The sequence below is a fragment of the Gymnodraco acuticeps genome, unplaced genomic scaffold, assembly GCF_902827175.1.
Source record: "Gymnodraco acuticeps unplaced genomic scaffold, fGymAcu1.1, whole genome shotgun sequence".
NCBI classification, from domain to species: domain Eukaryota; kingdom Metazoa; phylum Chordata; class Actinopteri; order Perciformes; family Bathydraconidae; genus Gymnodraco; species Gymnodraco acuticeps.
The window spans coordinates 533064-557748 of NW_022990126.1; the positions used below are offsets into that span (position 1 = coordinate 533064).

Consider the following 24685-nt stretch of genomic DNA (forward strand, 5'->3'; position numbering starts at 1 on the left):
CCCTTGACCCTCTACCCACTCCTCTCCTGAAGTCCTGCCTCCCCGTCCTCTGCCCCTATCTTGCTAACCTTTTCAACTCCTCGCTGTCCCATGGAACCGTCCCCTCTGCCTTCAAAACTGCTGCCGTTACTCCAATCCTTTAAAAACCTGGTCTTGATCCCTCCTCCCTCACTAATTACCGCCCCATCTCCAACCTACCATTCCTCTCAAAAACTCTTGAACGCATTGTAGCCAAACAAATTCACTGCCATCTCCAAACCAACCAGCTTTATGAACCCCTTCAGTCTGGATTCCGTCCTCACCACAGTACAGAAACTGCACTCGTCAAAGTCCTCAATGACCTCCTCACCTCTGCTGACACTGGTTACCTCAATATTCTCATCCTCCTCGACCTGAGTGCAGCCTTCGATACCATGAGCCACAACATCCTGCTCACCCGACTCAGGGACATTGGTATTGAAGGTATTGCACTCAGATGGCTCCAGTCCTACCTCACTGAACAATCCCACTTCATCTCCCTCCCAAACCACTCCTCTGCCACAGCTTCAGTCACCCAAGGCGTTCCTCAAGGATCAGTACTTGGCCCCCTCCTCTTCATCATTTACATCCTCCCCCTCAGTCAGATACTCCGCCAATTCAACCTCGACTTCCACTGCTATGCTGATGACACTCAGATCTACCTCAGCACCAAATCCCTCCATAACCCACCCCTTACCCACATCGATTCCTGTCTGACAGCTATTAAAACTTGGATGCAACATAACCTCCTCAAACTGAACAGCAACAAAACAGAACTCCTCCTAATCGGCTCCAAATCCACCCTCAGCAAGGTCACTAACATAACACTCACCATCGATGGCACCATTGTTTCCCCCCTCCAATCAGGCACGCAACCTTGGCGTAATCTTTGACCCCACCCTCTCCCTCGAACCTCACATCCGCCAAACAGTCAAAACCTCATTTTTCCACCTCCGTAATATTGCAAAAATCCTACCCTCTCTCACCCGCCCCGCAGCCGAACGACTAATCCATGCCTTCATTTCCTCCCGCCTCGACTACTGCAACTCACTTCTTTACGGCATCAGCACTACATCCCTCAACAGACTCCAACGGGTTCAAAAGGATGCTACACGTCTCCTCACGCATACCAAATCATGGCGTCACATCACCCCAGTCCTCAAAGACCTCCACTGGCTTCCTGTTTCCCATCGCATCAACTACAAAGTTCTGGTCCTCACCTACAAAGCACTCCACCATCTTGCCCCCCCTTATCTCACAAACCTTCTCACTCCTTATCAACCCCCACGGTCCCTCAGATCCACCGCAGCGGGACTCCTATCCATTCCCACATCCACACTCTGCAGCTTTGGGGACAGAGCCTTCTCAGTGGCAGCTCCTAGGCTCTGGAATTCCCTCCCCCAAGATCTCCGTGACTCTGAGTCCCTCACAGTCTTTCAGTCCCCCCTCAAAACACATCTTTTCTACTCTGTCTACCCATAAGCCCCCCCCCCCCCTCTCAATCAACTTCCTCTTGACTGCCTTTTTATTTTTTACTTATTTGTTTGCCTGTCCTTGTTTGTCTACCCTCCCTCATACTGTAAAGCGTCTTTGAGTTGTGAAAAGCGCTATATAAATAAAATGCATTATTATTATTATTATTATTATTATTTGAGTGTGCGTGTATGTGTTGGGGCGGCACCATATCAGAAAAAATTCAATATGCAATAACATTGTTGAATATTGCTATGACGATATCACTTGCAATATTTAAACAAACACTTAAATATATATTGTTTCTGCTTTGGGTTCACATATATATAAATGGACGTAGTGTCCGTGACGTCAGTCAGAGTTGCTGAGAAGTCCTTAGTAGGCGTAGTCGGCCGCTGCCGTCTCGACAGTGACGTCAGTTTAACTCCAGCACGCTCCAGCCTGATCCAAATAAGGGCAAGTCCGATATTTAAATGAAGAATACTCCACCAGGCACCAACACAACAAACACGTCCGAGTTCAAGTTGTGTTCCCCGGATCAGCCTCGCATCTGAGCCCCTGTTGCATCCTGGAGCTAACAGAGCTAACGGAGCTAGCAGAGGGACAGAAAGCTAGAAACAGCAGTCACCGTAGAGACCTGTCCATCAAAGTGACCACGCCCTAATTTATGCAACAACTTTAAGACCTAATATAACTAAAAGGGGTGCGTTATAAAAAATGCACTCCCCAATTCATTGTCATGAAGGTGGAATCTAACTATATCCAGAATAATTTGTATTGCATCCAGGGGTAGAAACATGTTTATTTCTGCTGTAAAGTTGGGCATTTTAGCATGGGGGTCTATGGAAATTGCTCCTTTCTGCAGCCTGCTTCTACCGGCCAATAGATGAATTGCAGTTTGTGGCACTTCCTTATGGGCTTCCCGGCTCTGCCCCAGAGTTTTCCGCTTGGTTCACACAAATCACGTAGTGATAAGCCTATGCAAAAAAAAAAGAAATTAATTATTTACATTCCAACAACATGATTTTATTGTTTATTACTTTATGATCACTAAGACAAAATGACAACCATTTCTGGTACTATAAACAAAAAGATACATACTTCCTGGATTATTGAAATACATCTATAAATATATCTGAAAACAAGAGAAATTATTTCATTTTAAACAAATGTGACTGAAAGTTGTTGGGGGCAGGGTTGGGCTGGCCAGCTGTTCTAAATATTCACAAAATAGTCGGCATGCATTAATTTATCATCATGTTATTTAAGTTGCACACTCACAGAGGACGAAAGCGCTAAAAACATGTAGTTCTTATTTGCCAGGTATATCCGATAATATCATGATTTAGGATTCAGCATTGTCACACGTCTGCTGCTCGCTGTGTTACCTTGTGTGGTGCTGCCTGAGCAAACCGGAACCTCAATCTTTTTTTTTTTTTAGGAAAAACAATATTTGCAGTTCACCTAAGGGGCCATACAGACAGGTTTTTGTACTTGCTCAAGTCCACTGTTGTCATTGTACACGCACAAATTGTTCAGATCATAACCAGGGTGACCGGACGTCTCCTTCATCAGAAAATATCCGAGCATCTGTGGCCTGTACTACGAAGCAGGATTTGCGGTTAGAGAGGTAACTTCAGGGTTAACTCTGGGTTAGAGAGGTAACTTCAGGGTTAACTCTGGCTTTCCGGTCCTATGACGCTGGTTCACTTCTTACCGGGGTAGAGCTCCATGGTAACTTATGCTGAACACCTAACCTGCTCCGGAGCAGGTTATAAGAGATCAACTCAGTGAAAGCACCTCCTGCTGACCAATCAGAGCTCAGTGTGGGGAGTTTAAAGCTATCGAGTCATATTACAGGATAAAATAAATATAGCTGCTGTATGCAGGAAAAAGGTCCGGCAAAAATCACAGACTGTGCACATGAAAATTAATAGAATATCACCTCCCATCTTCAGAGCAATCTGACTATTGTTACATTAGCGTTAAGAAAGCTTACTTATGTTACCGGATCAAACTAACATTACGTAAATGTTTTACCAGCTGTTCTTCCTGTACCTTGCAGGTGCAATTATGTTGCTTTTATCCTGGATTAAGTGTTTAAGTCATGGATGTTTACCTTCTTCATATTTGTCTAACATCATAGTTTACTTTTCATTCATGAAGTATGACGCTGCGCTGTCAGTACACTTCTCCATGTTTGTGATTGGTCAAATGTTGCTAACCCTGCCCCTTTCACGTGAACGCGCTCTCAGCCAGACAGAGAAACCCTGGGTTGATTTACCGAGTTGATAACCAGCGTCGTAGGATCGCTTAGCGAGATCTCGTTTGTTAGGGTTAGGTAAGCCAGATAACTCAAAGATATCCAGGGTCTGTTGAACTGGCTTTGTCGTACAGGCCACTGATGTGTGTAGAGTTAGGGATGGTTATACTGTGGCAGCACCTGTAGTTTTGAACAGATATAATGAAGGTAAACAGTGGCCGACTGCACGCTGCCACTGCAAGTCTCGGATCATGCAGGCAGGTTTACGTGTTCTGTCTGCTGCCGTCTGGTGTTACCGCAGCATCAGGACAAAAACCACAAGACTGAGGGACAGTTTCATCCCACACCTGAGCTTGCAATTTTTATATTTTTATTTGGTGATATTTATTAATATAAATAACACCAAATAAAAATATAAAAAGTGCAATATTAATAAATAACACCAAAGGAACCTTCTATCTAAGTTTTTCATACATGACCTAACTACACCATAGTTGTGTATATGTTATGACAACACACCTTTGCATCTTGACATCTAGAGCAGGAGGCCTTCATCTGATTTGCCACGTATTTTAACATGCAGAGCATGAATACATAGCACATGAAATAGGCTATCATTGATCGCAGTTCCAGCAACCTTTGTGTATACTGCAAATGTTGATATTGCAAAAACAATAGATTTTCTTTATATTGTGCAGCCCGTGTGTGTGTGCGTGCACCATCTAACTCTGACTGTTTCTCTCTGCAGGATGACACATACACAGAGAGTTACATTAGCACTATTGGTGTGGACTTCAAAATACGAACCATAGAACTAGATGGAAAGACCATTAAACTTCAGATTGTAAGTATCCTGCTGATCTCTCTTCTCTTTGTTCTTCCATGAGTCGCTCAGAGATAAGAATCATTATTAGGACATGGGCATTAGATTACATGTGTCAAACTCAAGGCCCGGGGGCCTAATCAGGCCCTTGGTTGATTTAATTTTGGCCCGCAGGATAATTTTGAGTTACTATTAGATCTTGCCCACCGGTATATTGCACGCACACCTTCACTCAATCCTGAGGATTTCCTCGACTCAGAGCCTGAGCCCAAACATTGATGAACTTGCACCCAAGATGAGATGCCAAGTATCTGGCTTGAACTAGCATCACAGAGCAGCAAACTGAGTTTAAATGGATGTTTCCCAATGCACTTTTTTTCCTGCAAGAACAGGGCTGCTTTGTTTTTTCTTTGAGGGAAATAGTGTTTTTGAAGCTGTTGTTGCCCTGTGGAAAAATTAATAATCATAAGAAAGGACTCCGGAAAAGCTGCAGATAGAGCCATAAGAAATGAATGCAACTGATTATTTAATGTTTAATGTTGTTTTTATAGGCAATCATTTAAGCGTTGTTAGTTCCAGGTTTAATATGTGCAATAAGTTCATTTCAATAAGTTTTGCAATAAACATTGAACCAGTCCGGCCCTCGACTAGTACCCATTTTTGAATTTTGGCCCACTGTGTATTTTAGTTTGACACCCCTGCATTAGATGATCCACATCAAGTGTTCTAGTGAGTATTTGGCACCAGCACAGTATGTATGTGCAGGAGTTTTTGTAGCAATGCATTTAAAGAGTGAATACATGAGATGAACTATGAATGCTACGTTGAGTTGCTATATACAGATGTAGCGCTTCATTTCAGACGCCTACCCGTGCGGGTCCGTGATCGGCACTGGGTGGGCCCCTGCTGAAAAGGAAAACCCCCCCGCAGGATTTGAAACGCCCCCTTGATAAATACATTTAATTATAATGAAACCAGCTGCAATGGATAATGGATCCACCAGGGGGAGCCGTGATTAAAAAGCTGCCACACTGGAACTCATGTGAAATAAACAGCTGATCTACAGGTATCTGATATAGCGGATATTTGTTAAGATCCAAATGTCACGGATAGGATCATATTCTGTGCTAAATAAGAGACATGTAATCATTTACTAAACATCTCCATGTTTTTATTTAACAAAATAATGTTTAATTCACGTTGGCGTAAGTACAAAACCATCGCTATGTTTTTAGATCAGGAAATGCATCCAGGCTCAAACAAACGATTTTCAATCATCCTCCTCACGATCATTTAATGTATCATATGTTCGCGAGTTGAAATTAATGCACTAATACATGTAGTTTAATCCACGTGAGTTTACAACAACACAAATAATCGCTTTGTTTTTATATCACATCCGACCGGAGGAAAATGCAGCACGGCTCTCACTACCGATCATCCTAATCCCACGGGCAAACAATAATATGTACAGTGTTAATAGTTTACTGTATTATTAGTGTCTAATATTACTGGGGATTTCGGAATGGTAGCCTACTGGATTTTGATTTATTGTATCGGCTTCATATCGCAATATATTCCCGAAGTCTGAAATGCAAAAATCTCCCACATTAGGGCAATTCACCCTACATTTAATCATTCATACAAAATCATATTTCGTTTATTTTTAACGAAATAAATGTGGTTTAATCCACATCATTTACTGTGTTAATTGTTTACTGTAGTATTGTGCACATTACTTTTCGCTGCTTGTTGCACCCCTGGTTAGAAGCTAAACTGCATTTCGTTGTCTCAGTACCTGCAATATGTGCAATAACAATAAAGTTGAATCTAATCTTGAGCAGGAACAAATGTATTTAGGCTACTTAGTACATATCTGACATAAACGATTAAACACATTTGTGCATTCTTTAAACCGAGTCAAGCCGAGTCCGGAGGTGGCGGCACATTAAAGTGTGCACCTGATTGTTTAACTTGAAGGTGCCTGATGACATTTAATCATTCAAACAAAATCATATGTCGTTAATTTTTAACGAAATAAATGTGGTTTAATCCACATAATTTACTGTGTTAATTGTTTACTGTGGTATTGTTTAACTTGAAGGTGCCTGATGTGAACATTTCCAGAAGAACTCTAGCTTGAATGGCCTTTGTATGTATACAGTAGGCCTACAGTATAGCCCAACCATGTACACCTTCCTTTTTTCCCGTCCAAAGTTTGAATTGGATAAAGGTAATGGTTATCGATGGTGCTTTTATAGCCTATTGTATAATAACTGTGTGATTTATATTGCTTTTCAAATGCATATGGCCACCCATTTACACTGCTCTTCCCGTCAAGAATATGAATAGAACTTAGTTAGATCACTTTACATTTCTGCAAATGAATTTTTAATCACACACGTCTCCCCGTCCCGAAAATGATAAATAAAAAGAGGAAACAATTTTCAAGTTCAGTTTTCAACGTTTTATTTAAAATAACTGACATAACAGACACCATACTGTAGGCCTATCTGCTGCGGAAACCAGGACGAGCTATTTCGGGATCTGTTTTTCGGGGGCTCCTCAGTCTCTCATTTACCCGGCTCCTGATCTTTTGCCACTGGTCAATGTTCAGATTTGGGAACCAATTGGAAACATAGGACTCAATCTTTTTCAACCTCTTGACGGGAAAAAAGGGAGGTGTAAATGGTTGAATGATGAATAAACAGTGAGGAGGGGTACAGTATGAATACACTAGATATACACAGCAGCCCAGCCTGTGAGCAGTATGAACACCAATGAGCGCTCAGCTCGAGATACCAGCGAGTCGAGAGAGAGAATGATATCTGCATTTTCTCTTTTGGTTTGATTAGGACACATCCTGGGGATTGTGTTTACAAACATTGACCAGACCGTTCACCAGCCCCCACCCCCCATGTTGCCTATGCTGTCCTGTGCTGCGAACTCTTTGTTTAAAACGAATTGGCCATCGGAATGTGTAGAGGAATTCTCCCAAGGGTCACATTCCACAGCTCTCCCCCCCCCCCCCCCCCCACTCCTGTGATCTCCCAACCCCCAGTCTGTAGGTTTGTGTTTGCATATTTATATCCCGTAATTCATACTGGTCCTCTCACGCACATACATTCTCCTTACAGTATACATACATAGGCTATATGAGTCCGTGTATCTACGGACCATTTGTTTTTCTTTATTAAAAAAGTAAACGGAAGAGCGTCTGAGAGGCGTTGTTGCCTATGAGGGGCCGTGTAGGCCAAAATTCAAACTCACCTCACACACACACTACTGAAAACATCTGGCCTTGCACACACACTACTGAAATACTCTCACATTCACTACTGAACACCTCACACACACACTACTGAAAATTAAGCCTCACACACACACAATTGAAATCCTCTCACATTCACTACTGAACACCTCACACACACTACTGAAAATTAAGCCTCACACACACACTACTGAAAACATCTGGCCTTGCACACACACTACTGAAATCCTCTCACATTCACTACTGAACACCTCACACACACACTACTGAAAACATCTGGCCTTGCACACACACTACTGAAATCCTCTCACATTCACTACTGAACACCTCACACACACACACTACTGAAAATTAAGCCTCACACACACACTACTGAAATCCTCTCACATTCACTACTGAACACCTCACACACACACTCCTGAAAAGCATTTTACTGAAAGGTTCTCAGTAGGGAATGTGCATGTGTTTCACCTATGTGTGTGTGAGGGGATTCTTGATGTAACGGAAGTCATTCTAATGTAACGGAAGTCATTCTAATGTAACGGAAGTCATCTGCTAGTGGTCTCTTTGCTAGCCCCGTTAGCTTCATTAGCTCCAGGCTGCTACTCGGACGTGTTTGTTGTGTTGATGCCTGGAGGAGTATTCTTCATTGAAATATCGCACTTATCTTATGGCTCTGCAGTTCAAACAGACCGTCTATGAATGCAGTTTATTCGGTAAGTGAAATTCAAGCACTTTATTTCTTACTTGTCTTTTTATTCAGCTAACAAGCGAGACGAAGCTACATCTGTGCTAACGATGCTATCCGTAGCATACAAGTTAAAACATAATAGAGAAGTGTAAAACATTAAGAAGGATTATACTGTAAAACATAAGGCTTCTCGGTGAGGTTGGTAAAATAAGGTCATGCTTGTACATTAGTTAGTTTGCTAGTTAGGTAACTGTATGCATTGTTATTGTTAATTTAAAATAGCTATGCTCGACGATGCAGACAGCTAGCGTCACATTAGTGTTGAAGAGCAGAGTATGAGATTAACCTCACTATAAGATCTGTGTATCTGAACAATATGAATCTCACATTTCCAGTTGGTTCCAGAAATAACGTTGACGTAGATATTGCAATATGGTTTGTTGAGCTGGAGTTGATTGTTGAAGCTTACTGGTTAACGTTCATCATATTAAACGAACGAACCCAAACGTTGTTGTTTTTATTAATATTATTACCAATACTTACTTAGCATTTTATTATCATTACACTGGAGAAACCGACTTATTGTGGCAGCAGAACGTGAACATGTAACTTAATGCCTGCATTTGAGGACGAAAAATAGCTCAGTCAATGCTTTAGGGACAAGGAAATGATTTGTTTAAATATTAGATATGACGTTATGTGTGCTTCTGTGACAATGAAGCTTATTCATTGCATTACATTTGTTGAAGATGTTTGTCTTTTACCCTTACGTGTGTGTTACAAATGAATGTGAATATGGCATAGTACAAATATTTAAATTGACTGTCTCATGAAAAACGATTCTAAAATAAAAAGGACCCCAAAGTGAGTCAACAAAACTTTCAATAATAATCTAAGGTATTGAGTTTTGGGATGTTACTTGCATACAAATCTATAAATGCCTTAAGGTTTCTAAAACATACAATATGTGGTAAATTCAACAGTGGACCCAGCAAAGATTCACATTTTTGCATGATTTGTTGCTGTTACTTAATTTTAATAAATTCAAGTCAAGCTTAGTTACATGTGATGGGAGCTATATGCTCTTACCTGTGTGCCTCCTCCGCAACCAGACTGTATTCAAACTCTTAAGTACCAGTTCTATCTACTTTAAACAATTAAAAGACAAAATCAACTACATTTATTGATATACCAATCTTTATTTTTGGGGCCTCTTCTTCTTTTAAATTAAACTTTCAGACATGAGATATTGAAATACAGTAATAGTTTTGTCTATTTAAAAAAGAATGAGCCATTCCTTACAGTTAACTTCATATTTCTTATTGTCTAAAGCATTTATGACACACATTTCCCCCTCATATTCACAGTGTGGATCAATTGAGACAGCGTGCAGAGACTTTGGGAGAAACCTCAGCATGACGGATGTCCTGTCTGTGGGTTTGGCTGGAGAGGACTGAGGTGGAGAGGTCTTTCTCTGGGAGGAGGCCCAGGCCTGATGGAGGAGGCCCAGGCCTGATGGAGGAGGACCAGGCCTGATGAAGAAACCCCCTAACTGCATCTGTGAGCACATACTGGGCTCAGCTGTCACAAACAAATGATGGTCCTGTTTGACTTTGTGTTCACAATAAAAGTGTAGTTTCTTAGTGAATGTCCTGTATTGGTCTTTAATCTGAAATCAGCTTTTCATTTTCTTCTTGCCCCTCTGAGAAAACGGTGAGGCAGTTGTGTCCTTCAGGTATGTCCTTTCCTAACAGAAATGACAAGAAACATATGACATTATTGCAGAGCAAGTGTGTTATTTATGAAAGAGGTTTGTTTATTTAGCGGCTGTAGAAATAATGTATTTTTTTAATTTTAATGTGTTTTTTTAATTCATCACTTTGTACTACAAAGATAATTAGATTATGAATGAACAGTCTGCAGTTAATCAACATTAACATATCTTATTAAATAATATTCAACTGCTCGGTTGTCTCACTGCAAGAACCACTTTTACCACGTCTTTTACAGACAATATGTAGAGACAAATGGTAGCAATTCTCACAATGTAAAATAATAATTGCCTTAAATACATTGAAATGTGAAAGCTGATTATAGTTGTTACTTTATCTATTTAAACCAGAACGTTTCTCGATTCTTTGTACAGTATGAAAGGAGTCTTTGTACCTTTGAGTCCATGCTGAAGTTCACTGATGTTAGGAATAGGTCTGTCTCTCGTGGTCAGCATCCTCTGGTCTGTCTGCATCACCTGGAAATTTTAAACAAACAGATGTATATGTAAAGTAACAATGTGTTGGTCACAGACTTGTTTTTACATGCAAACGTCATGTGATAATCTTTTTGTTATCCTTAAAAAAAAGTGCTGGATATCAAAGCCCACACACACGTAAGGGTAAAAGACAAACATCTTCAACAAATGTAATGCAATGAATAAGCTTCATTGTCACAGAAGCACACATAACGTCATATCTAATATTTAAACAAATCATTTCCTTGTCCCTAAAGCATTGACTGAGCTATTTTTCGTCCTCAAATGCAGGCATTAAGTTACATGTTCACGTTCTGCTGCCACAATAAGTCGGTTTCTCCAGTGTAATGATAATAAAATGCTAAGTAAGTATTGGTAATAATATTAATAAAAACAACAACGTTTGGGTTCGTTCGTTTAATATGATGAACGTTAACCAGTAAGCTTCAACAATCAACTCCAGCTCAACAAACCATATTGCAATATCTACGTCAACGTTATTTCTGGAACCAACTGGAAATGTGAGATTCATATTGTTCAGATACACAGATCTTATAGTGAGGTTAATCTCATACTCTGCTCTTCAACACTAATGTGACGCTAGCTGTCTGCATCGTCGAGCATAGCTATTTTAAATTAACAATAACAATGCAGTTACCTAACTAGCAAACTAACTAATGTACAAGCATGACCTTATTTTACCAACCTCACCGAGAAGCCTTATGTTTTACAGTATAATCCTTCTTAATGTTTTACACTTCTCCATTATGTTTTAACTTGTATGCTATGGATAGCATCGTTAGCACAGATGTAGCTTCGTCTCGCTTGTTAGCTGAATAAAAAGACAAGTAAGAAATAAAGTGCTTGAATTTCACTTACCGAATAAACTGCATTCATAGACGGTCTGTTTGAACTGCAGAGCCATAAGATAAGTGCGATATTTCAATGAAGAATACTCCTCCAGGCATCAACACAACAAACACGTCCGAGTAGTAGCCTGGAGCTAATGAAGCTAACGGGGCTAGCAAAGAGACCACCAGCAGATGACTTCCGTTACATTAGAATGACTTCCGTTACATTAGAATGACTTCCGTTACATCAAGAATCCCCTCACACACACATAGGTGAAACACATGCACATTCCCTACTGAGAACCTTTCAGTAAAATGTTTTTCAGTAGTGTGTGTGTGAGGTTAATTTTCAGTAGTGTGTGTGCGAGGTGTTCAGTAATGAATGTGAGAGGATTTCAATAGTGTGTGTATGACGTTAATTTTCAGTAGCGTGTGTGTGAGTTGTTCAGTAGTGAATGTGAGAGTATTTCAGTAGTATGTGTGCAAGGCCAGATGTTTTCAGTAGTGTGTGTGTGAGGATTCAGTAGTATGTGTGCAAGGCCAGATGTTTTCAGTAGTGTGTGTGTGAGGATTTCAGTAGTATGTGTGCAAGGCCAGATGTTTTCAGTAGTGTGTGTGTGAGGTGTTCAGTAGTGAATGTGAGAGGATTTCAGTAGTGTGTGTGCAAGGCCAGATGTTTTCAGTAGTGTGTGTGTGAGGTGTTCAGTAGTGAATGTGAGAGTATTTCAGTAGTGTGTGTGCAAGGCCAGATGTTTTCAGTAGTGTGTGTGTGAGGTGTTCAGTAGTGAATGTGAGAGTATTTCAGTAGTGTGTGTGCAAGGCCAGATGTTTTCAGTAGTGTGTGTGCGAGGGGAGTTTGAATTTTGGCCTACACGGCCCTTCATAGTTGCCCTTTTGCTTGTTACCTTATACTAAATGGTCTAATGCAGTGGAGCGAGGGGGGAGGCCCGCGAAACTCACGGAAGTGATTTCAAAACAAAAAGCACTCGTTTGCTTGGAACAAAGAAAACGGCCAAGACACACATTGAGTCCAGAAAATGAATGTTATTAAGGGCTGTAAATATAATAAGCCTGTGTCTAAAATTGACAACAGGCTTATTATATGTACAGCCCTTAAGATACACTTTTGTGTTTAACAGCTGACCACTACCATGACATACTTTGTTTTAGTAGATTTCGCATGAGAGCAAAATGTATAAATATGAGCATTAAATTATATGAATATGAGAACAAAATGCATGAATGTGTGAGTGACAATATATGAATGTGTGCATTGAAATATGATAATATGAGAGCAAAATGTATGAATGTGTGAGTAGTGTGTGAGAGTGAAAATGTATGTATGTAAAAGGAGAATATATGTGTGTGAGAGTGAAAATGTATGTATGTAAAAGGAGAATATATGTGTGTGAGAGTGAAAATGTATATGTAAAAGGAGAATATATGTGTGTAAGAGTGAAAATATGCTGCATTTTGAATGTCCGATAGTCCACCATTTCCACCGGAAATATCAAACATTTAATAAAAGTGAAAAACAATGAACAAGACTTAACGTATTCATCATAATTAATAATATTTATTTCGTTTGGATGTAGGATTTTTGACTTTGTTTAGAGCAGTGATCTTCTACTATATGAACATTTTGGACCCAAAATTTAAAAAAAAAACAACGTAAAAACAGATTTTGAAAATGATATTATTTTTCATAGGTAACACAAACATACACAACGAAACCATTTAAAAGCTGGAAATATATACATGGGATGTCACTATGATAATGTGAAAGTTTGATTGAGGTAGCATGGATTTCATTCTGATAAGGCAAAAGTGTTATTATAAATATAATACAAATATATATATATACACATTATGTACAAAAATCAGTTTTTTCTGTCTTTATCTGTGCCACGCTTCAAAGCGGTTTCTGTCAACTACGACATAGAGGGCAACATCACCTCCTCCATGTCAAAAAACAAGCTTAAAGCTTGACTCACGTTCAGAGTTATCTTCATCATAATTGAATCTTCAAAACTCTAAATCTATCTAACTATATCTAAATTCTCAATGTTTGTCTGTCACTTTACTTCAATCGCAGTCTCCCGCCGCCTGTCTTCGTATATCTTCGTCTCTCTCCATTTCCCGCCGTCTCTCTTCGGTTCCCGCCGTCCCTCTTTGTCTCGTTTCGTATCACTCCGTTTACCTGATTACCTCACCCCCTCCCTGGTAAATACATCCTGTTGAGCAGAATCTACAGTTTCCAGTATTTTCCGTTTCGTAAAATGATAAAATACGGCGAAGATATTAAAATATGTGCTTCCATTATTCATACTTCTGAAATATATCTGTATTAACTTTATATCATCGTATGTCCGTGTTTATTGGGTATTTTTGCATGAAACAAAGACTGGCATATAGTTTCAAGCCAGTACTTTCGACAGAAATACACATATACATCCTGTTGAGCAGGATCTACAGTTTCCAGTATTTTCCGTTTCGTAAAATGATAAAATGCGGCGAATATATTCAAATATGTGCTTCCATTTTTCATACTTTTGAAATGTATTAACTTTATATCATCGTATCTCCGTGTTTACTGGGTCTTTTTGCATGAAACAAAGACTGGGATATAGTTTCAAGCCAGTACTTTCGACAGAAACACACAGCAATGTTGTCCGGACTGTTGTTATTATGCGGCACCGGCTTGAACAGGTAATGTGATCTGATCATGCCGGCGTGACGGTCGACTCCAAAGGGTTAATATTAAATACATATAAGTATTTTTACAACTTGTATTTAGAAATACTCTGTTGTAATTATTGATGCATAAATGTGTTCATCCATTCAATGTGGCATCTGCTATAATGGGGTTAATGTATGATATTACTTAATAATACAATACATTATAATACATGATATGATAATTATATTTTAGTTTTATTCATTTCTTATTTCATAGTTTCTCATTATTATTATTTGTATCGCTCATCTTATTTTTGATTGTATTAATCTGTGTGAATCTGTGCTGTCCTGTTTTTCACTCTCACCCTGTTGCTGTTTGAACTACTGAATTTCCCCACGGGATTAATAAAGGTCCATCTTATCTTATCTTAATGTATAAATTGATTTACTTCAATCTACTGTACTGTGTAAAAACACCCCAACAATATTACAAGAAATATACTGCATAAAGCAAACTATATACTTTATTTGATCTAAAATATTGATGTTTTTTCATTATAGTAGCTTGTGAAAACCATACAGTAACAAATAAGTGATTAAATGCTACAGTATTCAGCAAACACAACTGCAGAGCTGCAAATATTGCAAACAGACTAAGTTCTACAACACCCAGTTGTCTTTGTGTATTTTGTGAATGAAGCGCCATCTCATGGTTAAATCCTGTAATTGAACAAATTGGGCAATGCCCTCTAGCAATTTGGCAACACCCCCAGCCACTGGGATCCGCTGGGCTTTTGACTGGGACACACCCATGTGAGTCTGATCTGGAGTGCTACATCTGTAAGGGCTTCAAGTGGAGAAGCTAAATGTGCCATGAGCAGCAGAGAGCCTGTTTTACCGATAAGATAAGATGATGAATATTAAACAAAAAATGAAAATGCTGGGTAGTGAGAACAATTGTATTGCTTTGGTCTTTGTCTCCTGTCAAAGCTGTACTTATGTTTTCCTTTTTAAAGTGGGACACGGCGGGTCAGGAAAGGTTTCGCACCATTACCTCCAGCTACTACAGAGGGGCTCATGGGATCATCGTAGTGTACGATGTCACAGACCAGGTCAGTACGCCAACTCATACTCTATCCATCTAGTATGTATGTATTCAATTATCAGCCATCACATATCTGCCATGCAACATGAAAACATCCATACATAGTGATGATCATGAGAAAGGTGAGTGATCAGCCAATAACTACACAGGAGGAACTTGTTAATGATCTCAAGGCAGCTGTGACCACAGTCACCAAGAAAACTATTAGTAACACACTACACTAGGGCTGCAACAAACAACTAATTTGATAATCGATTAATCTATCGATTAATCGACTATTTGGACTATTATGCCTTGCACAATTTCTCAAGCGCTCTTATTTATCAACTTTTAGATGTAGCTTGAGGTTGTTTTAGGCATGTGGAAACTAAAAATGAAGACAATAAAGATGAACACTTGATTCAAAAATACATATATTATTAAATTAACTAAACACATTTTGAACAAAACTAACATTGCTTTTTATTTAAATAAAATAAATAATATTTCACATCAAAAGAAACAACAGTGTTTTAACAAATCGTATTAAATAATCTGATGACAGAACTCTAAACAGAATAGCTGAAACTTTAACAAAATAAAGAGTAACTCAGTTACCTCTAATCATTAACCCATGTTTGTATAATGTAGTTAACTCCGTGTGTTGCTGCTAGCATACATAACACCTGACGTGGAAACGTTACTCGTGGATGGGGCTACAGAGCTACTAGAAAGACAGTGGAACCCGGTGCATTCCTCCGTCTGGATGTGGAGCACTTTTGCTAAATGTTTAGACAAATTGCTCGTGTTACCGCCCTTACATGCTAAACTCTTATTGCACTTTTGGTAACGAGCATTTTCCACATCGAGACGGGTAAAGTTTAACCACACCTCGGAGCGCGTTCTGTGTTGCATGCATGTAGCAGCTGCGTGTGTGTAAACTGCCCCGCCCCCTCGCACACAGACAGGGGAGAGAGAGATCTCGTCTGATCGAAAATACATGATAGACGCATTTGTTTGTCTTTTTGCATATTAGAAAAACAAGTTGGCGACACTAAGACTGCGATATAATGTTTTTGTAGCAATAATACATGACATATATTTTTTAAATGTCTCCAGTACCGATAAAAAGACCAATAACGTTGGAGCTTAACGGCGCGTAAAACACATGTGATGTCACCAACGAATCGACGACTGAATTAGTTGGCAACTAATTTGGTAATCGATTTTAATCGATTAAGTCGATTAGTTGTTGCACCCCTACACTACACCATAATGGATCAAATCCTGCAGCGCCTGAAGGCCCCCTGCTCAAGAAGAACATGAAAGGCCCGTCTGAAGTTTGACAATGAACATCTGAATGATTCAAAGAAGGCTTGGCAGAAGGTGATGTGGTCAGATGAGACCAACATCGAGATCTTTGGCATCAACTCGACACGCCGTGTTTGGAGGAAGAAAAATGCTGACTATAACCCCAAGAACACCATCCCCCCGTCAGCGTGGAGGTGGAAACATTATGCTTTGGGGGTGTTTCTCTGCTAAGGGGACAGGAGGACTTACGCATCGAGGAGAGGATGTACAGGGCCATGTAATGTAAAATCTTGGCAGATAGCCTCCTTCCCTCAGCCAGGACACTGAAAATGGGTCATGGAGGGGTCTTCCAGCAGGACAATGACCCTGAACATACGGCCAAGGCAACACAGGAGTGGCTAAAGAAGAAGCACATTCAGGTGATGGAGTGGCCTAACCAGTCTCCAGACCTTAATCCCATAGAAAATCTGTGGAGGCAGCTGAAGCTTCCAGATGCCAAGCATCAGCCTCAAAACCTTCAGGATTTTGAGAGGATCTTCAAAGAGAAACACAAAATGAGCATCAATCAACAATCAATCGCCCTCGGTCTGGGGCTCCACACAGGATCACCCCCCCCCCCCCCCCCCCCCCGTGGGGTATTTATGATCATGAGAAAGGTGAGGTATCAGCCAAGAACTACACGGGAGGAACTTATACCAAGAAAACTATTGTCACCAAGAAAACTATTGGTGACACACTACACTATAATGGATCAAATCCTGCAGCAACGTCCTTCCTGAGATGTGCACAAACCTGGAGACCAACTACAAGAAGCGTCTGACCTCTGTGCGTCCAACAAGGGTTTCTCCACCAAGTACTAACACATGTTTACAAGGGGGTCAAATATGTATTTCCCATGGTTAAATGTAAATCAATTTGTATCTTTTATATAATGTACATTTCTGGATTTTCTTTTTGATATTCTTACTCTCACTGTTAAAATAAACCTACCATTACAAATATAGACTGGTCATTTCTTTGTAAGTGGGCAAACTTACATATGTAGCACTCTAGAAAATACTCCAGCCAACAGGTTCCTGCCAAAGACCCAACGGATCCCAGTGGCTGGGAATGTTAAGCCCTCCCACTATTTTCCAAGAGGGCGTTGCCAGATTTTCAATTTCAAGATTTAACCATGAGATGGCGCTTCATTCACAAATACAGAAAGACAAGTTTCATGGACTTTCAGTACTTCAGTTGTGTTTTGGTGAAGAGCATTTGAACACATATTTGTTATGGTTTTCACAGGCTACTACAGTATAACGAAAAAACATCAATATCTAATCTTGTAATTCAATAATATATAGTCTTTATATATTAAATAATCATAATAATGTAAATGTTTACACCCTTATACCTTTACAATAGTTTGCTTTAATATGCAGTATATTTTTTGTAATATTTTTGTGGGTGTTTGCTTCCTCCTGCTCCCTTTCGGACACATACTGTATGATTTATTATTATTATTAATATAAATATATTATTAAGATAAGATGTTAGTTTATTGATTGAACCTTTTTGTTCATACTGATATTCTGTACAAACTGTGAAGTCCACTGAGACAAATGTAGTATTTGATATTGGGCTATATAAATAAACATTGATTGATTGATTTGTTTAGAGTCCTCTGCTGTCCCACGGTAATTGAGAAGGCTCACATTCCGACCATTATTTAAAACAATAGGCGCTTTCACACCGTGTACAGTTTGATTTGTATAGAGGAACCTGTGGCTGAATGGCCGGCGATTAGGTGTGGCGCATTTATCATTAGTCCTGAGTTCTGGATTAAGTCGTGGACTTCAGGTCGTGGCTGAACCTGTCTCTGCGGTCCTGCCTTGGGTCTCGCCATGCTGCTTCCCTGATGGCTTCCTCAGGATTGTAGCTGACATCCTCGTGGATTAATCTTCTTATTACAGACACATGCATTTCCTAACATTCGGTCTATATGCTGTCAAATGTATTATCTCTTTGATTTACACACAGCATCTATTGCACGTCTGTCCGTCCTGGGAGAGGGATCCCTCCTCTGTTGCTCTCCCTGAGGTTTCTCCCATTTTTTCCCCTTAAACTGTGGGGTTTTCTCTGGAAGTGTTTCCTTGTACGATGTGAGGGTCTAAGGACTGAGGGTCTGAGGACAGAGGGTCTAAGGATAGAGGGTGTCGTTTTTCTCATACTGATATTCTGAACAATCTGTGCTGTTGTATTTGCTGTAAAGTGTCTCTACTGTAGGCTAATTTTATTATATGTACAGCACTTTGGCTCGACCAAAAATCGTTTATAAATGTGCTATATAAATAAAACTTGATTTGATTAGGTTATCAGAGCTGCCTGCCTGCCGTCAGATTTATTTAAAAAACAGGTCTGATTTTAAGAACCTAAAATAAATACAAATAGCCTATATGTTTTTTCTAATATTGTTGTGGTCACGTGACTTTGGTTTGAGAAGTGCGGGGGGGGGGGGGACACGAAACACAATTAAACATTTTTCCGATTTAATTCCAGTTCCTGCCTTTCTACAAATATATTAGGGACTATGGTGTTAACAAATCCAAGAAAATGTGTAGGGTTGGGAGGGTTACTTTGTAAATGTAATCAGTTACTGATTACCGAATACAGTAAAACTCCTGTCTCCTGTACACCATGTTTTGGTGTACAGGACACACTTCTCTAGACACAAAAAGCAAAAGGAAACTGAACGTGTTTTTACTGTTTTAATGGCGTATCAAGAGCACAACTGAAACATCACATCTGAAACGATGTAACAACATAATACACTTTTTGGGGATGCAGCTTGGGATGTGAGGAGTGAGGGACACGGCTTAGAACCGGCGTGTCGCCTTCTGTCCTGCCAGTTTTGGCAGGACATGAATTAAAATGTCGAACTCGGACTTCATTTTAAGGACATTTCGGCCAGGGGTGTAGAGCTATATTTGTTTAAGCCTATTGTATGATAATTGTGTGATTACTATTTCTTTTCAAATGCATATCTGCCACCCATTTACACCGCTCTTCCCGTCAAGAATTGGAATTTGAATAGAACTTAGTTTTAGTTTCTGGATCTCACGGAGAACACTGTACCGCTTCATTGTAGGATTTCTGCCTTGTCTCCACTTTATAAATAAGTAATTAGATAGGCTACCTTACCATTAGGCTACTGCGCTCAGAATAATAAGTATAAGAATAATGCCGGCGTGATCAGATCGCATGACCTGTTCAAGCCGGTGCCGCATAAAAACAACAGTCCGGACAAGTTCTGGCTTGAAACTATATGTCAGTCTTTGTTTCATGCAGAAAGACCCAGGAAACACGGAGATACGATGATATAAAGTTAATAGAAATATATTTCAAAAGTATGAAAAATTGTTCTAATGTTAGTAACTATTAAAGAAACAATGGGTACAATTCTGTTTTAATGTAGTTTTACCATTGTAACTGCTGTGCAGACATACTGATAAAATAGGGCTTCTATAGGCTAATTACCTTAAATAAACTCACTAAGGGGAAGTAAAGTCCCCTGGTTTGTGACAAGATGTGAAGTCAACAGATAGTCACTCAGAGGGAGTACTATTTATTTTCAAATGCATATAGCCTATGCCACCCATTTACATGTACACCGCTCTTCCCGTTAAGAATTTGAATAGACTTAGTTTGGTCACTCATTTTTAATCACACACGTCTCCCCGTCCCAAAAACAATAAAACACTTCACTGAACATAAAAACATAAAAGTCAACTGAGTGTCACTTGCAATGACAGTGTTGGGTTTTTATTTTATTAACCTTTTACATTAAAAATGGTTGTTTTATATATCAATATTATTATGAATATGGATAGTGGCTGTGGCTGATGGGCCATTAGGTGTGTAAACACACAGCTGAGAGCTTCCGTTTCATTCAGACTGTTTAAAAAACGGTAACAATAGACTATTTTTCTTAGCGGATGCATGTCAATTTAAATCAATAAAAACATTTTCTAAATCCATAAAAGCATTTATATTAATATTGGGAGTCATGTCTTTACTTTGTTGAGAATGTGGCCATGTAATAAGCGGGATAATGTGCAGCGACTTGATCCTTATGGGAAAAATGACACAATTCATGCTGATCAAGACCCTGATCTGCCTGACGAGGCTCCATTAAAATATAAATATTTTTAGTGAATTACTGAGTTTAGGCACGTTAATAACGTTGTAATGAAGTTGAATACAGTATATTCATATATGTCAGTGCTTTCATGTAAATTCGGCGAACATAAATGATCGTGGTGAAGATAATGATTAAATTAGGATTAAAGATCGAACAGAGTGAAAAGCTGAATTGTCTTTATGAAGACACTGTCTTCTTCATCTTACTATTTGAGGATTAAGCTTCTGGTCACTTCCCTCAAAACATTGATCCTATCCTCATTCTGCACAAAGGTTGTTATTACTGTCCACACAATGCAGCCTTGTGGTGGCTCATAGAGCCACAAACAGTCCTGCCACATCTGGTTGCTCAGTTTTAATGTTTAACTGATCCCTCTTTTAGGAGTCCTTCAACAACGTCAAACAGTGGCTGCAGGAGATCGATCGCTATGCCAGTGAAAATGTCAACAAGCTATTGGTGGGGAATAAGTGTGACCTGACGACAAAGAAGGTGGTGGACTACACAACAGCCAAGGTAAAGCTGGTGTACAGAAACCTTCACTCTCCTCTCTTGTGGGGAGTCCGTGTCTCGGCATTTTGGAAGATGTCTTATTTAAGTTAGTCAAGAAGAGGGGCAGAGCAGAGGGTTACATACAGAAGGGGATACATACAGTGGCAAAAAAAAGTATGGGAACCCCTTGGAATTTCCTGGTTTTATGCATGAATTTGTCATGAAATGTGACCTGATATTCATGTACGTCACAGTTAAAGACAAACACAATGAGCTTAAAGGTCCCCTATCATGCAATATACACTTTTTGATGTCTTTTATACATAGTGTCCCCAGTGTGTAGGAGACTCACAAAGTATCAGAAAATAAAACCTTCTCTCTTTTCCTACTTACCCACATCTCTAAAAACGGTGTACAACGGAGCTGATCCAGATTTGATCTGGTTATGACGACATTACAAAATGTTGGGCTGGCTTTACACCCACGGCCCTATCAGAAATGTCGCTATTTGTCGCGGTCTGTGTTTACATTAGCAAGCATCGCTAACAGTCAGAGCTAACACGGGGTGAACTATAGGCCAAGTCTAAAGGCTGAGTCTAAAGCTTAGGTGTTCCTACCTGTTTTTGCTATCATGCAGGGTCATGTAGTGTTTAAATGTGTTATTACTGTTCACTAATTAAATAATGTAAAGTAAAAGCCTAATTTATATCCACAATCTGTGCTCTGTGCTCCTCTGCTATGTGCAGGAGTTTGCAGACTCTTTGGGCATCCCCTTTTTGGAAACTAGCGCCAAGAACGCCACCAATGTGGAGCAGGCCTTCATGACCATGGCTGCTGAAATCAAGAAGAGGATGGGCCCCGGGGCCACAGCCGGAGGAGGGGACAAACCAAACGTAAAGCTTACCCCCGGCACTACTGTCAAACCATCGTCAGGAGGATGCTGCTGAGCTCTGCCCCCCCCCCCCCCCTTTGTCCTCCTTTATCTGCAGGCCTGTCAGACGGTCTGCCATGTCCTCAAACTCCACTGTGTCCCCCCCCTCCAATAGACAGGACAGGGACGATTGACATGTCTCTGTGAGCAGAACAAGATTTTCCCATATTTGTACTGTACATAGTAGAGCCGCACTACCAAAAATAAATAAAGCATCATTCTTATTGTCACGCTGTCCTGTCTAACCCCCCTGCTCAGAGACTACTTTTTTGTTTGGCCCCCTTCATGCAGGCTTATGAGAACAGTGTGTTTATCTGCATTCCTCATACGGATGATAATGAATCACTTTGCTGATTGGCTTTCTTTTTTTTTTCTATGATTATGTTGCTGTGTCTATCTTGTGTCCTTCAGTCTGCACAGCAGCGTCTCACTGTCCACCATCTGAAGTCTAGTGCAGCAGTGTGTGTGTGTACATATATGTCTGTATACATATGTATTTGCTCTGATTTGTTAGTTTGTAGCTCAACTTTTAACTCTTCAACTGAAATAAATATTGTACTACCAAACTGTATGAAATGTGAGGACCTGTCTGCAATTTCTGGTCAGGTGTATAGAAAACTTGTTTGAATTATTTATTCTACATTCTTTTGGCATATGTTTTGCCAATTACACAGGGTCTGTTTGCAAATGGCTGTAGGCATATATAAAATACAATGTTCTCTTGTTTTCATAATAAAGCCAAATGAATTCAATGTGAAAGGAACTCTTGGGATAGTGTTTCCTGTAGGCCTATGAAGAACAATTTGAGACAGTATTGTGTGGCTCTAAATCAGGGTCAGGTCACCACAACATGGCCAAGGATGTGTTTGTGTGGACATGCATGAGAATCTTAAGCTCACAGTGGTCCAGCTTCTGAACACCAGCTTTTCTCTAAAGCATCATTTACAGCTACAACCAAATATTGTACCTTCAACTACATTTGTATCAAAGCTTTAGGTTCAAGCTACTTCTATTTAGATTATTTATACAACATGTAAATCAAGTTCATGTGGTTAAGGTACACAGCAGTATATAAAGTAATAAAAAAGGTCCACCTTATTAATAATTATTATCCGGTTCAGATGTATATATGACAAACATTAAAGAGCCTGTGACACGGGTTTCACCCATCATCCAAACCTGTTAAACTAATAAAGTATGCGCAGTCACGGCCCGTCCACACAGCGGCGTGCGTTGAAGCTTCCAACGCTTCTGCCCATTCACTTTGAATGGGGTGACGTCACTTTTAGCCGAACTGCATTTTGGGAAGCGACGTGGAGCGTTGCTGGCGTAGCTGGCGTCAAAAGTTGAGCAATGTTCAACTTTTGACGCCTCGACGGAGGCGTCAGCCAATTAAATCCCGTTTATGCAAATCTGCCAGTACAACCGCTAGCCAATCGAGCCGCGTGTATGCTGGGAGAGACTACGCAGGTCATTTCCTCATATTAAAAAAAATGGAGGGAAAATTCATTATAGCGGTAGTGAATCACCCGGTGCTGTATGATCAGTCTCTGTTCATCTACCGGGATACAAACCGGAGGAGCGAGGCATGGAGGGAGGAGGCAGAGACAGTGGGTGAAACTGGTAGGTTTTCGCCTGTTTGGGGAGTTTATATCCAGTTTACTTCGTTTTAACATTGCTATTGCTTTGTATGTCGGGGGCGGGAGATTCATGTGATTGGTTGTTGGTCGCGTTGCTCGCATAAAATCCCCAAGCTTCAGATACGCCCACCTCCAAGCGTCAACGCACGCTGCTGTGTGGACGCTCCGTCATTGTTCTTCTTTCATCCATTTATTCAGGGACATGAACCAGCAGCATGGCAGTGCTGCGTAATCAACAAGAAACATATAGCGCTCCGCGCTTGCTTATGACGTCACATGGGACGTACCATTAAACATGGAGTAAGGGTGCACAATGGGACGTACCATTAAACATGGAGTGGGCTATTACAAAGTAATACTTAACACTCCCACTCAACCTTAACTCTAATGGTTACATGAAAACAAAACAATACAATAAGGCTTCTCTTTTGCCTTAACAATGTGAATACACTAGTGCACTTTTAAGTGCCAAACATGTCTTGAGCAAATCTCTTTAGCTGTAGCTTTGTAGCTGGCTTGGTCATGACATCAGCAATCATTAGTGCGAATGCTGTTTACAGCATTCCACTATAATTCTTCAAATCTTTATTAGTGCGAATGCTGTTTACAGCACAACATATTTTTTCATGAAAAACGTAGGAAAACCTCTCCTAGGTTGGAAAATAAAAAAGAAATAAGAAAAAATATGCCAAAACAAAATGCCTCTTGAGGGCATGAAGAGAGAACAAGT

The 24685-nt window shown here is 40.0% G+C and overlaps 1 protein-coding gene across 3 annotated transcripts in view; it reads left to right on the forward strand.

Moving 5' to 3' along the window:
* The window catches only part of LOC117546489 (ras-related protein ORAB-1-like), a 62036-nt gene extending 39140 nt beyond the window's left edge, over positions 1–22896 (forward strand). Inside the window, exons 3-6 of one of the 3 annotated variants that reach the window (XM_034216732.1) lie at positions 4503–4598; positions 15334–15429; positions 21277–21408; positions 22131–22896. In XM_034216732.1, the coding sequence (XP_034072623.1) occupies positions 4503–4598; positions 15334–15429; positions 21277–21408; positions 22131–22331 (525 nt within the window). In that variant the 3' untranslated portion in view covers positions 22332–22896. The remainder of the gene's footprint in view (positions 1–4502; positions 4599–15333; positions 15430–21276; positions 21409–22130) is intronic. The other 2 variants (XM_034216734.1, XM_034216733.1) reach the window with 2 other exon arrangements.
* The last annotated feature ends 1789 nt before the right edge of the window (positions 22897–24685 follow it).